The sequence below is a fragment of the Sorex fumeus genome, unplaced genomic scaffold (assembly GCF_029834395.1).
Source record: "Sorex fumeus unplaced genomic scaffold, SorFum_2.1 ptg000054l, whole genome shotgun sequence".
Lineage (NCBI taxonomy): Eukaryota > Metazoa > Chordata > Mammalia > Eulipotyphla > Soricidae > Sorex > Sorex fumeus.
In genome coordinates, this window is record NW_026606111.1 from 41,108,812 (window position 1) to 41,122,408 (window position 13,597).

Genomic DNA, 13,597 nt, shown 5'->3' on the forward strand with positions numbered 1-13,597 from the left:
ATTCCTCCACCCCTCTCGAAGAACCCCGCAAGCTACTGAGAGCATCTCGCCCGCACAGCAAAGCCTGGCAAGCTCCCCGTGACATATTCGATATGCCAAACACAATAACAACAAGTCTCATGATGGAGACGTTACTGGGAGGACAGTGGCAATGACAGTTACTCTGGTTTTATGCATTATTTGCTGTGATTTATTTTTCTTTTTTTACTTTGAGGGGAAATTGGGAATGCTTAAATCTTTTTGGCACGCGAATAACTTTGAGCCACACCCATGTTCCACTGTCACCACCATGTAAGCTTCTACGCCACCATCTACCAGCCTTGTTCCAGGGACTCAAGAATAAATCTCAAAAGATATTAACTAGCCTCGAAAATTTCTTACCTGGTAGGGGAGAACCATGATCAAGAAGGTGGTTTTCCCAGGGCAAGGCTTATCCATTGTAGTCAGGTGTACTTACCTGTGTGATTTCCCCAAATCTGGGAAATTTGATTACATAATTTGTGGTATGGTAGTGGGGGACTACATCCGCGCTCTTGGGCGGGGGGTGGGGGTGACATTTCTCTGATACCCATTGGCTGAGATCTTTAGGGAAACCTCTAGAGAGGGCCATTTCAACTCTCACCCTACCAAAGCCCTGACAGCCACACACACACCCGGAAACCACCTGCACGCCTCCAGCCTGACTGCCCACTTAAATTATTCTGGATTTTCTGGAGCGACATCTCCAAACTCTCCAATACTTACATCCCAGTAGTAGCATACCAGATTGGATGGGACTATAACACAGAAGCCAACTAATCTCAACTAACAAAAGCATTAACATAGAAGGCTTAACTTCCAACAGCCGTTTATTAGTAAACCCTTAGACAAGAACTTAATGTCCCCATGGTAAGATGGAACAATTTTCACATATTTTCTTCTACTAAAATATTTATTGATCACTAAGTTAGCCACTTAGTAGTAACAAGCAATATAACAAAAATATATTGTGGGTCTGCTATGGGGCCAGGCTGGAGGGGATGTTGGGAAAATAATGTAACAAATTACGAGCAACATTTTAAACCACAGTGTTTGAATAAAGTGGGAATGAAATAAGTTTATAAACTGTTTCTTCATTCTATGCCATTTCAGTACAACAGTGTTTCACAGATCACTCTACTTTCAGATAGTGTATTAATTGGGTACTGTACAAGTACCTGTACTTGTTTAGTTTTTCATGCTTTTTTCATGCTTTTTTTTTTAGTTTTTTAGTTTCATGCTTTTTTCATGCTTTTTTTTTTAGTTTTTTTTTTTAATGTTAATGATTTGCTAATCATTGTTTCCAGCTTGTTTCTTAAACTAGTATATAGGCCTTTTAAACATTGAAAGGCCATCATCATGTAATGGAAAGAGTTTAGATTTTCGAGTTCAACAAAGCTTTGAGAAGTATCCTTTCCCATTTACAAGTTGTTACATAGGTAAATTCATTTATTTTTGAGCCTTAGAATCTTCACCAGAAAAGTGAGATAATAAGAAATACCCCAAGGTTAAAGATAAACTGAGAAAACATACATAAAGTCTCGGCACATATAAAGGTCTATCAAATGCATTTGTATAAAATATTTCATTTGTACAAGATATTTCCTGTCATACATATGATTTTGCTTTCCACAAATAGAACCCGCTGAACACAAAGTCAGTATTTAATGACTATTTGCTTATAAATTTTTGTGTAATGCCAGTGTATTATTTTTTTATATTCTCAGAGAGTAAAGTAACACTATATTGAATTCTGTATGAAGTGTTAATTATATGACTTCTAAAAATTAACTGTAAATTCCATGCTGACTTGGCAAAAATAAACATTTAATTTTGTGGTTTTTATCAAAAATAACTTTTCAAAACATTTCACATTGAAATTAAATCCATTCTCACATTGGAGGGAAAAAAGAGAAATTCCCAGAGAGGGGCTGGGGAGAAGCACTAACAAGGTGAAGAATTGCTTTACATTGTAGTGTTAATTTAAAATAAATAAAATGTCCTGGAAATTGGGTCAAGCAAACCTTGGACATGCGGACTCCTGGTCCACTGATTTTTATTTTCCCTTTCCAACACACCTAACTAGCTTAGGTAATCACAAGAAGATAGCTGTGAAGTACCTGCAAGAGCAGTACCTGCAAGAGAATATTTTTATGGTGGGCATACAATGGGCATTCAAAGTCGAATTAAAAATACTTATGTTCATGCGTTTAGTAGCATTAACAAACTACTCCTTTGCATAAACATGCAGACGGAGAGAGAGTAAGAAAGAGAAATTTAAGGTCAAGTTTCATTATTTCTAAGTTTCGATTTGGGGCCTAGCACTTCACGTACAAAAACTGTTTTTTTGGTTTTTTTTTTTTCTTTAAGCGCCACCTCCCCTTCACCTCTCCACCCCCACCCCCCATCATTAAAGCTCTTCCTCCAGTCTGGCGCAAACCGGCCGTTTGCTGCCAAAGTCATGACTCAGAGAGGCCTCCGAGGACTTTTTTTTTTTTTGCAAGCTCTCAGTCACCACCCAGGAACACGAAGCCGTTTCCACGTGAAACCACCAAACACTGCCCCCCTTCCCTCCCCCCACCCCCCTCACCCCAAGCCTCAAGTCCCGCTACAATGAGACACGGGTATAAAAGGCGAATGAGAAAGGCAGCGCCCCCTTCTGCGCCCACCTCCTCCACACCACCCAATCGCTTCTCGCCCGTCCCGGGACGGGCGCCTGCGATTGGCCAGGAAGGGGCCCCGGCGCGGGACCTGTGCTCCGGAGCCGGGAGCGGAGCCCTGTCCGTCACGTGCGGCCGCCGGGCCTCTGCGCCTCGCTGCGCGCCTGGCGGGGCCGAGGGGGCGGGGCCCGGCAGCTGCTGCGCCTGCGTCGTGGCTGCGTTCTCGGGGAGCAGCTGCCGTCGCCGCCGCGACCGCCGCGTTCGGGTGTCGAATTTGGAATCCCGGCGTCTTCGTCAACAATGAAGCAGAGTTCCAACGTGCCGGCTTTTCTCAGCAAGCTGTGGACGCTGGTGGAAGAGACGCACACGAACGAGTTCATCACCTGGAGCCAGGTACGGGGGCCGGCCGCGGCGGCCTCGGGCAGGCACCCCGCGAAGAACCGCCTTCTCGCTCCCTCCCGCGGGCTCGTCTCGCGGCCTGCGGCTCGCTGCCCTTCTGGACAGCGGGCGGCCTGAGGAAACACCGGGCGGCCCGGCGCGGCCGAGTCGGGGCCCTGCCTGGCCCGGGGTCTCCGGTATTGTTCGCGGGGGAGCCGCGGGGCTGGTTGGGGGTGGGGGGGGCGGGAGAAACGGGGGTTGCCCGGGCCGCCGGCGGGAGCGAGCGCTCGCTCAGGCCCTCCGGTGGGGGAGGGGCGGCTCGCGCCGAGGCCCGTGAGAGGCCCCGTAACGGTCCGCTCCGGCCCAGCCGCGGTGGTGGACGCGGGGCCGGCGGGCGCGGGAGCCGCCGCGGTCCTTGCGCACTCATCCTCGCTCCTGCCGCCCGGCGGGCGTGGGGGGCGGGGGGAACCGATCGCGGAGGGCACCGCGGGCCAGCAGCGCTTCCCCGGGCGGACGCTCCCCTGCGCGACGGGTTCTGGGAGGCAAATCTTGCCTCCCCGCGACCTGATTTCTCGGCGCTCCGAACGATGATAACCCAGCGCTGGGCGTCGCGGGCGCGGAGCAGGCCGGGCCAGTGGGCAGAGGTTGCCAGGCAGGTTCCCAGCTTCGCCATAGGCTTTTTTTTTCTTTTTTTTTCTTTTTTTTTTTTTCCGCTCCCGTGGGACCGGCGATGGAGCCTTCGTCCGGCGTGTCGAAGGCCCTGGACACCGCCAGATCTCATCGGGAAGAGGAGATGGACCGTTGTCTCCCCTCCCCACATCCCCCACTTCCACGAGACTGAACCGTTTGTGTCCACTGAGTGTTTTTTTTTCCCCCTTTAGATATTTGCATAACAGGTGTCCAGTGAACTTAGGAACTAAAAGGAATTTCTGAATTTCCCGCTACCGGGATTGGAGAGAGAGAGAGTGTGTGTGTGTGTGTGTGTGTGTGTGTGTGTGTGGTGGGGGGGGGTTGAGGGTTAGGTGAGGGGAGGTATAATGCCTGTGGATGTCACCCCCACTTTGCTCACTGAACAGAAACGCCTGCTTTCGCGCTCCTCTGTCGGGTTGGGCCAAGTTTTCATTAGCGAGCAGATCAACGGGTTGCCTAGGTGACAGGAGACCCTGTCTGGTTGCCGGTTGCAGCGGCGGAGATTCTTAAGCCTCAGGATTATTACGTAAACGGCACGTTCGGGTTCAACTCTATCCCCAAGCCGAGAGCGTTTGCAGCGCTGTCGTGAGGAGGTGTGGATTACTCGACTGTGCTTGAGCAGCTCCTTGGAGTAGTTTCTTGTTTACAGGCCTGGACCAGAATAAGAGAGGGGAGAGGGAAGGCTTGCAGGGTAGCTGGCACCTGTTCAGTGCGGGGTTTTGAGCGTTCTTCTCCCTTCCTCTTCTATCTTGAGCATTCTTCTCCCTTCCCTTCTTTTTTTTCCTCTGCTAGGGGCTGCTGTTGTCGTTTACTTCTCTCTAACACGGGAGCAGGGTATGGATTACATGAGATGTTGATGACTTGCCACACCGTATTGACTGTCATTTGTTCTTTGGTTTTTATCTAGCAGGACTTACTTACCGCATTGTATTTACTGTCACTTGTTCTTTTGTTTTTATCTTGTAGGGCTTAAGGTCTTAAAGATGAGTATCATGAATTGGATGGTGTGTATATATAAACGTTTGATAATTTGGTACAGTTGTGTAAAGGTGAAAATAAGGAAGAAGCCGGCCACCAGCACACACTTAAAAATAAACAGATGTCTCATGCTTTTCATCAGTCAGAAGGATTAAAAGTTGACAAGGTTGGATCAGCCGAGGCAATGGTTGCTCTGTCTTGTTTTCTTGTTAGCGATTGGATGGAGTGCCTGCTCCCACCCAATCTGCTCCCAGCCTAACTTTACACATCCTTTTTCGATTTGGACGGGCCTTCTTGCATTTGTTGCCCCAAATCTGTAATTACTTTTCATTGTCGGCGAATCTGTCGGTAGCAAGTCTAATAAATCCTCATTAGCCAAAATATTTTAATAGCGTTCTTCTGAGCAGTATCAAATGTGAAGTTTCATGCTAATTTAAAGTCATTTTATGAGTTCTAAGACAAATAAAGTCATAAAGTTATTCTTACTTAATCCTATTAAGACAAGTAAATTTGTGTTTTACCTGCTCACATTCTAATAATGTGATGGAACAATCAAAATAAAATTCTATGAGCAGGTACAGTGTGCTAGGGACATGGTAGTTTATGTCTGATGAATCAGTGAGATCCTGGGCTATATAATGACAGTGGTAGGAATGATGCTTGATAAGAACTTAGTTTTTGTTTAGATGATTATATATAAATAAGTGCTTGACATTTAAGTTAATTCGAGTTAAATTCTCATCCATAATTACAAAGATTGGTGAACTCCCAACAGATTTTTGATTTCCAAAATCAAGTTTCCATCCATAGCACTCGAAAATATTAACATCTTTATAAATCAGTGAATACTTCTGTATTAATGCTGTTTAGGGATTCATTGCTTAAAAAAGTTTTCTCTTGTTCTGTCACAGATTTTTCCAGAAGCTTTATTAACAATGATAGCTGAAACTTTAAACAATGATGTTAGAGTGAAAAGAAACAAAATGAAGTTACTTAAAAGTTGATATTTGTGGTTATTACTGCTTTCCTTCAAACTTGTTTTGCTATTTTTGTTAATTTAGCATTTTTGTCTGAGCTAAAAACATTAAAACCTTTTAGAAGCAGCAGTAATTCTTTATGCAATTTTTTTCTCATTTGTAGAAAATAATTTACTACTCTAGCTTGAGTGTAAGATAGAGAAAATTACTGATTCGTTTTTAAACTGTTACAATATTAAAAATTTAACGTAACTTTAGTGTCCTTGAATATTTATGATATAGAATACTGTGTTAAATATGAAGCAATCCCATTCAAATAGCTAATTATTAAAACAATATTCTGAGCATTCTAAATTATGCAAAATGTTGCTGACTAAATTAAAAATGTCTTTAGATTCATGTAGTCTTGAAAACATTATACATAGTTTCTTTTTTCCTATAATTCACAAACTTTATTCACATTCTTCCCCTGGGAGTTTATTTTCCTTTGTTTTTATATTTTCTATGACTTCAAATTGTTACAGATCTATTTGACTCAGATTGGTGTTCAAAAAGACAATTCTGATGGGCAACCTAAAGATGTTTTAAATGTAACAGTTCTAAAGAAAGGGCATACACAAGCTTAGCTTAGACACAACTGAAGAAATTTGATACCTCCTCATAGACAAGATTTAGTAGAAGTTGAATGAAGTTTTTGCCCTTGATGAGAAAGAATAGCTTTTACTATTACTGAAATTTGATGCTTAGTTTAAGTGCATATTCAAGTGAAACCCCATAAAGAAGGGAAGAAAAGGAAAGTCGTTATGTTTGCCAGTGCTATGTCTTAGATTTCTGTTTTCCCTGTGCTTTGGAGGACTAGGAAGTGATTTCTAGGAAGTTCACATTATCTATCCATCTGTTTCACCTTTTGGGCCCTTTGGCATTTCACTGTTTCCCTATCATTAAATCAGCAGGGATAGATCTGTCCTCCCATTGTTCATCGATTTTCTCGAGCAGGCACCAATAACATCTCACGACAAATTGTGAGACTTGTTACTGTGTTTGGCATATCGAATGCATCACGGATAGCTTGCCAGGTTTTGCCATGCGAGTGAGATACTCTTGGTAGCTTGCCGGGCTCTCTGAGAGGGGTGGAGGAATCCAGCTCTCGTCGGCTGCCTCGGCGGCGTGCAAGGCAAATGCCCTAACCACTGTACTATAGCTCCAGCCCAGAGAGAAATTAGGTAATAGAAAATTCTGGAGAGGGTTTTTCTAGCTGTTGTGGACCTGATTGAATGCTAGGTTCTTAGATATTCAGATAGCATTATTAGGATATTCTCAAGTGAAAACAAGAGGTCACAAGTATGGCAGATAGTGGTAAAATTCACTTTAGAGGAACCTACAGAAAAGTTCAAAAGATTCATTGACATTTTTGGTATACATAAGAGAATAAGCTCGTAAACGTAAAAGGAATGTTACAGATTTATAAGTTAACAGATTTGGCTAAAAGTACTACAAATTTTAATTTGGAAAAGTTTTAATATAATGAGGCTGAAGTTGTAGATGATTTGTGAGATTATTTTGAATGGTTTTAACCAAGTACAGAAGATAAATTTGAGCTATAACATCTGTTCCTACTCTCTGAAAGCTTGCCCGCATTTATGGGTAAGGGTTATTGAGAGCATCCCATATCTTCCTAGTACTCACTTTCTGTCCCTATTGATTAGGAAACGTTCCTTATAAGACTGTAAGTTCCTTATAAGTCTTGTAAGTCTTATATTCTTGAAATCTTACCAGTTTAAACAGCAGCAAGGTGGGATTTCAGCATGTAAAGAGTTTTTTTTTTTTAACCAACTTTAGATTGAATACTAATAACAACATGAGTCACAAAAAGGGTTGTGTGAAAGAGTAAAGATGTAAGCAGGTGGCACTCTTAATTTGATATAATCTACATTAATTTAAAGTTTAGAAATATTTGGTCCACTGTGTCCACTCATCTATTCAGTTGAACCAAAATACTTGTGAGCAACTATAAAGAGTGCTATGACTAGGACTCACTGCAAAATAAGTGTGGGTGAGACTAGGGTAATAGTGGAGGTAGTAAGTAATTCTATTTGACATTTACTTTAAAGAAAGAGCTGCAGAATTTATTGATAAATTGACAAGTTGGAGGTGGAACAATGAATAATTAACATAGATTTGATGTATGCAATGGGGTTAATGATGGTATGAAAGATTCAAAGGCAAGTGAAGATTTTATTTGACCGTATAAATTTGAGATTACAAATGGATAACTAATGTTATTTGAAAATTATTTTGCTTTACATTTCATTGAACAGAATTCATGCCACTCCTGATTTCAAAGGAGGTGAGGATTGTAGTTCAAGGAAGAAAAACAAGTGTGTTTTTGAGTAGCTTGAAAATGACTTTCTATATCCAGTGGAAATGTAGATATTTGGATATTTGATATTTGGATATTTATCTCACTGTTGTACTCAGAGTTTGGAGTTTAAGTGGTAAAGATTTCGTTCTGGCATATAAAATTAAGCATTTGGTAATGGAATTGCTGAATATTAAGATATAAAACATTTAAACACAGGACAGTCAAAATTGTTTTCCAAGCTTTGCACAGTGGCAGTATCGTAGCCAGTGAGGTTTATCCAAGGCACGATTATTGCTAATGAAAACTTTTCCCAAAATTGTTTTCCAAAGAGATCAACTGTTAGACAAGAGTAGTGTTATTCCATGACTTCTTCAAAACAATACAGTTCTTTATATTTTTTTCAACCTAGTGGATGTAAAGTATTATCTCAGTGGGGCTCTTGATTTAAATGTTCTGTTTCTAATGAGCTTAAGAACCTTCTCTTAGTATTTATTTGTGTTTCCTATCAGTGTGTTTGATGATTTTCTGTTGGATAATACATCTTCTATTATGTGTGACAACCCTTGTATATTGTGTATTGGAGCTTTGAATATTTCAGTTACTCCATTTTCCATGGTATTATTTGGTTTTCCTGTTTTTTATTTCCATTGGATAGCTACTTCTTTGCCCGATAATATGTATAGCTGCCTCTTTTAGAATTACTACATTTTGTTTCCAAATTTTGTTACTTTCCTTCAGTTTGTCTTTGAGCCCATATCATATGTCTTAATAAAATTATAAAGAATTTCTTCTAAGAGGGCAATTTATTCTTCAGCAGAACCTCAGCAGGTGTAGAAGTGACAGTCATACACAATAAATCTCTTTAGGTACCATGGTATGAATGAGATTGCCTGAAGAAAGAGTGTAAAGAAGAAATGGTCAGGATTAGTAATAACACAGTATCTCTTGGTAGGTGGAAGAAAATTTAAAATTATGAAATATGAAACTTATTGGTGTGGAGTTTCAGAGTTGAAATAATATTTTAGACCATTGTCTTTAGTGAGGAATTTAATGCTCCAGAGTCATGTAATAAGATCAAACCTGACAGAGCATTGGTAAATTTTCTAAAAGAGCACTTTTAAATCAAATCTAAGTAGATGGTCATGAATAGGAAAGAGGAATTTAAAATATTTACAAGATTTTGATGGAAAAGACAAATACGGTAGTTAAATTGATGGAGACATTACAAAGAATAACTTTAAATAAAGATCTATTTAAAAATTCAGTAGTTTCACCTAATTTTAAGTTGAAATAAAAAACAAGGTTTTGCTTTATAATTCAGTCTGTAATAAGATGGAACCTCTTAAATTTTATGTTAAGTAAAAGGGCTGGAGCGATAGCACAGTGGGTAGGGCGTTTGCCTTGCACGCGGTCAACATGGCCGACCCGAGTTCGATTCCTCCGCCCCTCTCGGAGAGCCCGGCAAGCTACCGAGAGTATTCGATATGCCAGACACAGTAACAACAAAGTCTCCAATGGAGACGTTACTGGGCCTGCTCGAGCAAATCGATGATCAACAGGAGGGCCTCTACCTTTACCAACTTTATTTTAATAACTTTAAATAAAGATCTATTTAAAAATTCAGTAGTTTTACCTAATTTTAAGTTGAAATAAAAACAAGGTTTTGCTTTATAATTCAGTCTGTAATAAGATGGAACCTCTTAAATTTTATGTTATTTAAACTTTATTTTAAGTGTCACATTTGATTGTTAAATTTTAAATTTCACAGTGTTACAAAGCTTAAATATCATTCATTGACATCAAATGTATAAACTTTGTTTAATGCTAAGAATTTTTCAGATTTACTGAATACCTTTTAAACTTTTAGCTACAATTAAGATTAAGGAAATGTAAACAACCTGAGCTAACCAAAGGAGAAATATATTTTAAGTCTGAAGATAATTCAGCTTTGATTGCTCATATCCTCGTTTCTTCATCAGTAGTTGCTGAAGTTTTGTTTGTAACTCTTAGCTCCAAGTTTCATTCAGTTATATTGAGTATAGGATTCTGATACAGTTTGAATTTTCCCCTTTTTAAAAATTTCTCTGGAACCCAACTCAGTTCAATTAATGTGAATCTTATCTGCCTGGAGTATTATAGGCCAGGTGAATTTGTCACACTGAGAAATGTTATTGAGGCATTAAACACAGTTGTTATTCTTACAGAGAATTAATAATGTTGTAAATGGTAAGATCTCGTTCTTTTTAAAGAATAAATTTTGTTAGCTATACCTCTCAAAATTTCCTTATCCCTTGATACTTTTTACTCACATCTAGTACTGTGGAGTGTCACGGAGTGTCACTATGAAAACAGGAACACAGGTGACTTTTTTTGAGATAGACAATGCCACTGTGAAAAGAGAAGCACTCTTGATTTAGTGAAATTAGTAAATCATATGAGACACTATTATTTTAAATTTTTTGAGGAACCTTTCTACTATTTCTCAAAATAACTACCAGTTTACATTCTTAACAACAGTATAAATATTTCTTTCTCCTCATCCTCGTCAACATTTAACCTTTTATTTTTCTTATAGTATCCATGCTTAGACTGCGAAGTAGTATCTTTTTTTTTTTAATGTAGGAGTACTGCTATTTATTCAGCCACTGATTAGCTGATAGAATTGTGCATGAACTCCACCTTACCTTTTTTTTTATTTTTTATAATTTTATTTATTGAATCACTGTGAGAGCAGTTACAAAGCTTTTGGGTCTAAGTCTCGGTCATATAATGAAACACCCATACCTTCACCAGTGCCCATTCTCCACCCCCAACAACCCCAGTATACCCCCATCCCACACCCTCCCCCTACCTGTGGGGCAGATGATTTCCACATTTCTCTCTCTCTCTCTACTTTGATCACATTCAATATTTTGACACCAGACCCACCATTATTATTTGAGATTTTACCCCAGCACTCAGATCTGCTGAAAAGGCAACAGTAGACAATTTGTTTTCTATTGCTGGTTATGAATAACATATGATGCTGTGTGGCTGCAGTAGTGGCCGCACAATTTTGAAATTCTGAAATTTTAACACTTAAATCTGGAGGGATTTCTGCCTAAACCTCGTGGGTTCCGAGATTTGCTCCTGAGTCTCTGGGATCATGGCCGTTAAGCAGCTTGATCAGGAGCCAGAAAGGCCGTTCGTGTGCGATGACTTGGGGTCTCGTTGCGGTGGAGAGGACAGGACCGGCTCCCTGTGAGGCCCAAAATGCCTCATTACTGTGGTCCCAAACCTGACTGTCCAATGGCCTCTGGAGGATGGCGGCCACCGAGCCGCCTGGGGGAAGCAGGTGGAGGGACAACAAACTTTCTTCCCTGGGGTGGCCTGGCAGCAGTAACCTACTGCGGGGTCCGGACACATTTCTGCCAAAAGCCGCTGGATTTTGAGATTTGTTTGAGTCTCTGGGATCATGGCCGTTAAGCAGCTTGATCAGGAGCCAGAGAGGCTGTTCGTGGGCAATGACTTGGGGTCTCGTTGGGGTAGGGAGGACAGGACCGGCTCCCCAACCATCCCGTGAGGCCCTGAGTGTATCGTCACTGTGGGCTAAAGCCTGACTGTCCAGTGGCTTCTGGAGGATGGCGGTCACCGGGCCGCCAGGCAGAACAGGCCAAGGCACAAAACCTATTCCCACCTGGGTTGGCCCAGCACCGGTAACCTACTGCAGGGACGGGACGCATTTCTGCCAAAAGCCACCGGGTTTCGAGATTTGTTTCTGAGTCTCTGGAATCATGGCCGTTAAGCAGCTTGATCAGGAGCCAGAGAGGTCGTTCGTGGGCAATGACTTGGGGTCTCATTGGGACAGAGAGGACAGGACCAGCTCCACCCCCATCCCGTGAGGCCCAACGAGTTTCGTCACTGCGGGCCCAAGCCTGACTGTCCAGATGATGGCCAACGAGCCGCCAACAGGGAGCAGGCAGAGTGACAACACCCTTTCCCCCCTGGGGTCGCCCGGCGACAGTAACCTACTGTGGGGTCCAGACGCATTTCTGCCAAATGCCACTGGGTTTTGAGATTTGTTTCTGAGTCTCTGGGATCATGGTCGTTAAGCAGCTCAATCAGGAGCCAGAGAGGCCATTCGTGGGTGATGACTTGGGATCTCGTTGGGGTGGGGAGGACAGGACCAGCTCCACCCCCATCCTGTGAGGCCCAAAATGTCTCATCACTGCGGGCCCAAACCTGACTGTCCAGTGGCCTCTGGAGGATGGTGGCCACCAGTTCACCAGGGGGAACAGGCCAAGGCACGAAACCTATTCCCACCTGGGTTGGCCCAGCACTGGTAACCTACTGCAGGGATTGGACGCATTTCTGCCAAAAGGCACTGGGTTTCGAGATTTGTTTCTGAGTCTCTGGGATCATGGCCGTTAAGCAGTTCAATCAGGAACCAGAGAGGCCATGCCTCCAATTATATAGCTGAGCCAGAGGTGGTTTGTGGGTGTGTTTCCCATATACCTAACTTCTGGCCATTTACTTTCTTGGTAAACTTTGCCCCATATTTTTGGGGTCTGGCCAAAGGCACAGCAGCAATTTGGGGGTATCTGGAAGTCTAAAGGCACCATCAGGCTGCTGATGCACTCGCCTCACAAGTACAGATTGATCTGCTGGTGGCACCATACCCCTGAAGTAGTATCTTAATGAGGTTTTTATTTACATTTCCCTGCTGATTAATTGAATGTTAACAATTGGGCTTCTTTAGAAACAGGTTTATTTAGGTCCTTTGCCCACTTTTCAATTTGGTGGTTTTTGTTCTTGCCTTTGATTTATCAACATATTCTTTATAATTTGGGTATTGATTTTTGTTGTTTAGTTTTTTTTTTCCTGTTGGGTTTTTAGTTTTGTTTTTTCCCTAGCTATGCTGAAATGCTTATTCTCGTTGACATAAATAATCAACCCTGGCATCTAGAATATATTGCACTAAATTTTATTTTGTAATTCGATCTTATGGTAATTATCATGTCTTCCCTATCATAAGAAGACTGTTCTATGCTACCATATTTTAGAATTTACATGTAAAATTTATTAAGAGTGAGAGAATTCAAAAAATTTAAAGAGGGAAATATGAATAGGCTTACAAAAAGCACAAGATACTTTATCCTAAGAAAGGGAATATTGGTTTATATTGAAAAATATTATAGATGCTGCTCAATTGTGTGTAATAAATTACACAGAACATCCACTATAAATGAGATGCTAATTCATTATTGAAAACGTATAACAGTCACTTGATCACTTCTTGTTAATTATCAATTTGCTTGAGTAGGCGCCAGTAACGTCTCCATTTGTCCCTGTCATGTGCTAGTGTAGCCCAATGGCGTCTGTTTGTTCTAGGAACACGAAGTGCCTCAAACCGATTGTTCAGGGTCTTGAAGAAGTTGGACCATCTGGTAGGTGGGCAGCCACACGGTCTTTTGATGTCCTGTGGAATCCAGTTGGTAACGGCTCTAGTCCAGCAGTTGTCTCCAAATATCATTACATGTCCGGCCCATCTGATA

The 13,597-nt window shown here is 41.7% G+C and overlaps 1 protein-coding gene and 2 non-coding genes across 5 annotated transcripts in view; all 3 read left to right on the forward strand.

The window, feature by feature from the left end:
- The first annotated feature begins 373 nt into the window (after nt 1-373).
- Nucleotides 374-535, forward strand: LOC130033800 (U1 spliceosomal RNA). Its single transcript, XR_008793983.1, has one exon. It is a non-coding gene; the product is annotated as a U1 spliceosomal RNA (small nuclear RNA).
- Nucleotides 536-2,816: 2,281 nt separating this feature from the next.
- Nucleotides 2,817-13,597, forward strand: part of HSF2 (heat shock transcription factor 2) — a 38,608-nt gene continuing 27,827 nt past the window's right edge. For 2 of the 3 annotated variants that reach the window (XM_056124976.1, XM_056124978.1), the window contains exon 1: nt 2,817-3,071. In XM_056124976.1, coding sequence (XP_055980951.1) covers nt 2,979-3,071 — 93 coding nt within the window. In that variant the 5' untranslated portion in view covers nt 2,817-2,978. Of the gene's footprint in view, nt 3,072-4,775; nt 4,891-13,597 lie in introns of those variants that run through there. The other variant, XM_056124977.1, reaches the window with a different exon arrangement.
- LOC130033906 (U4 spliceosomal RNA) lies at nt 8,301-8,434 on the forward strand. The gene has a single exon (XR_008794010.1). It is a non-coding gene; the product is annotated as a U4 spliceosomal RNA (small nuclear RNA).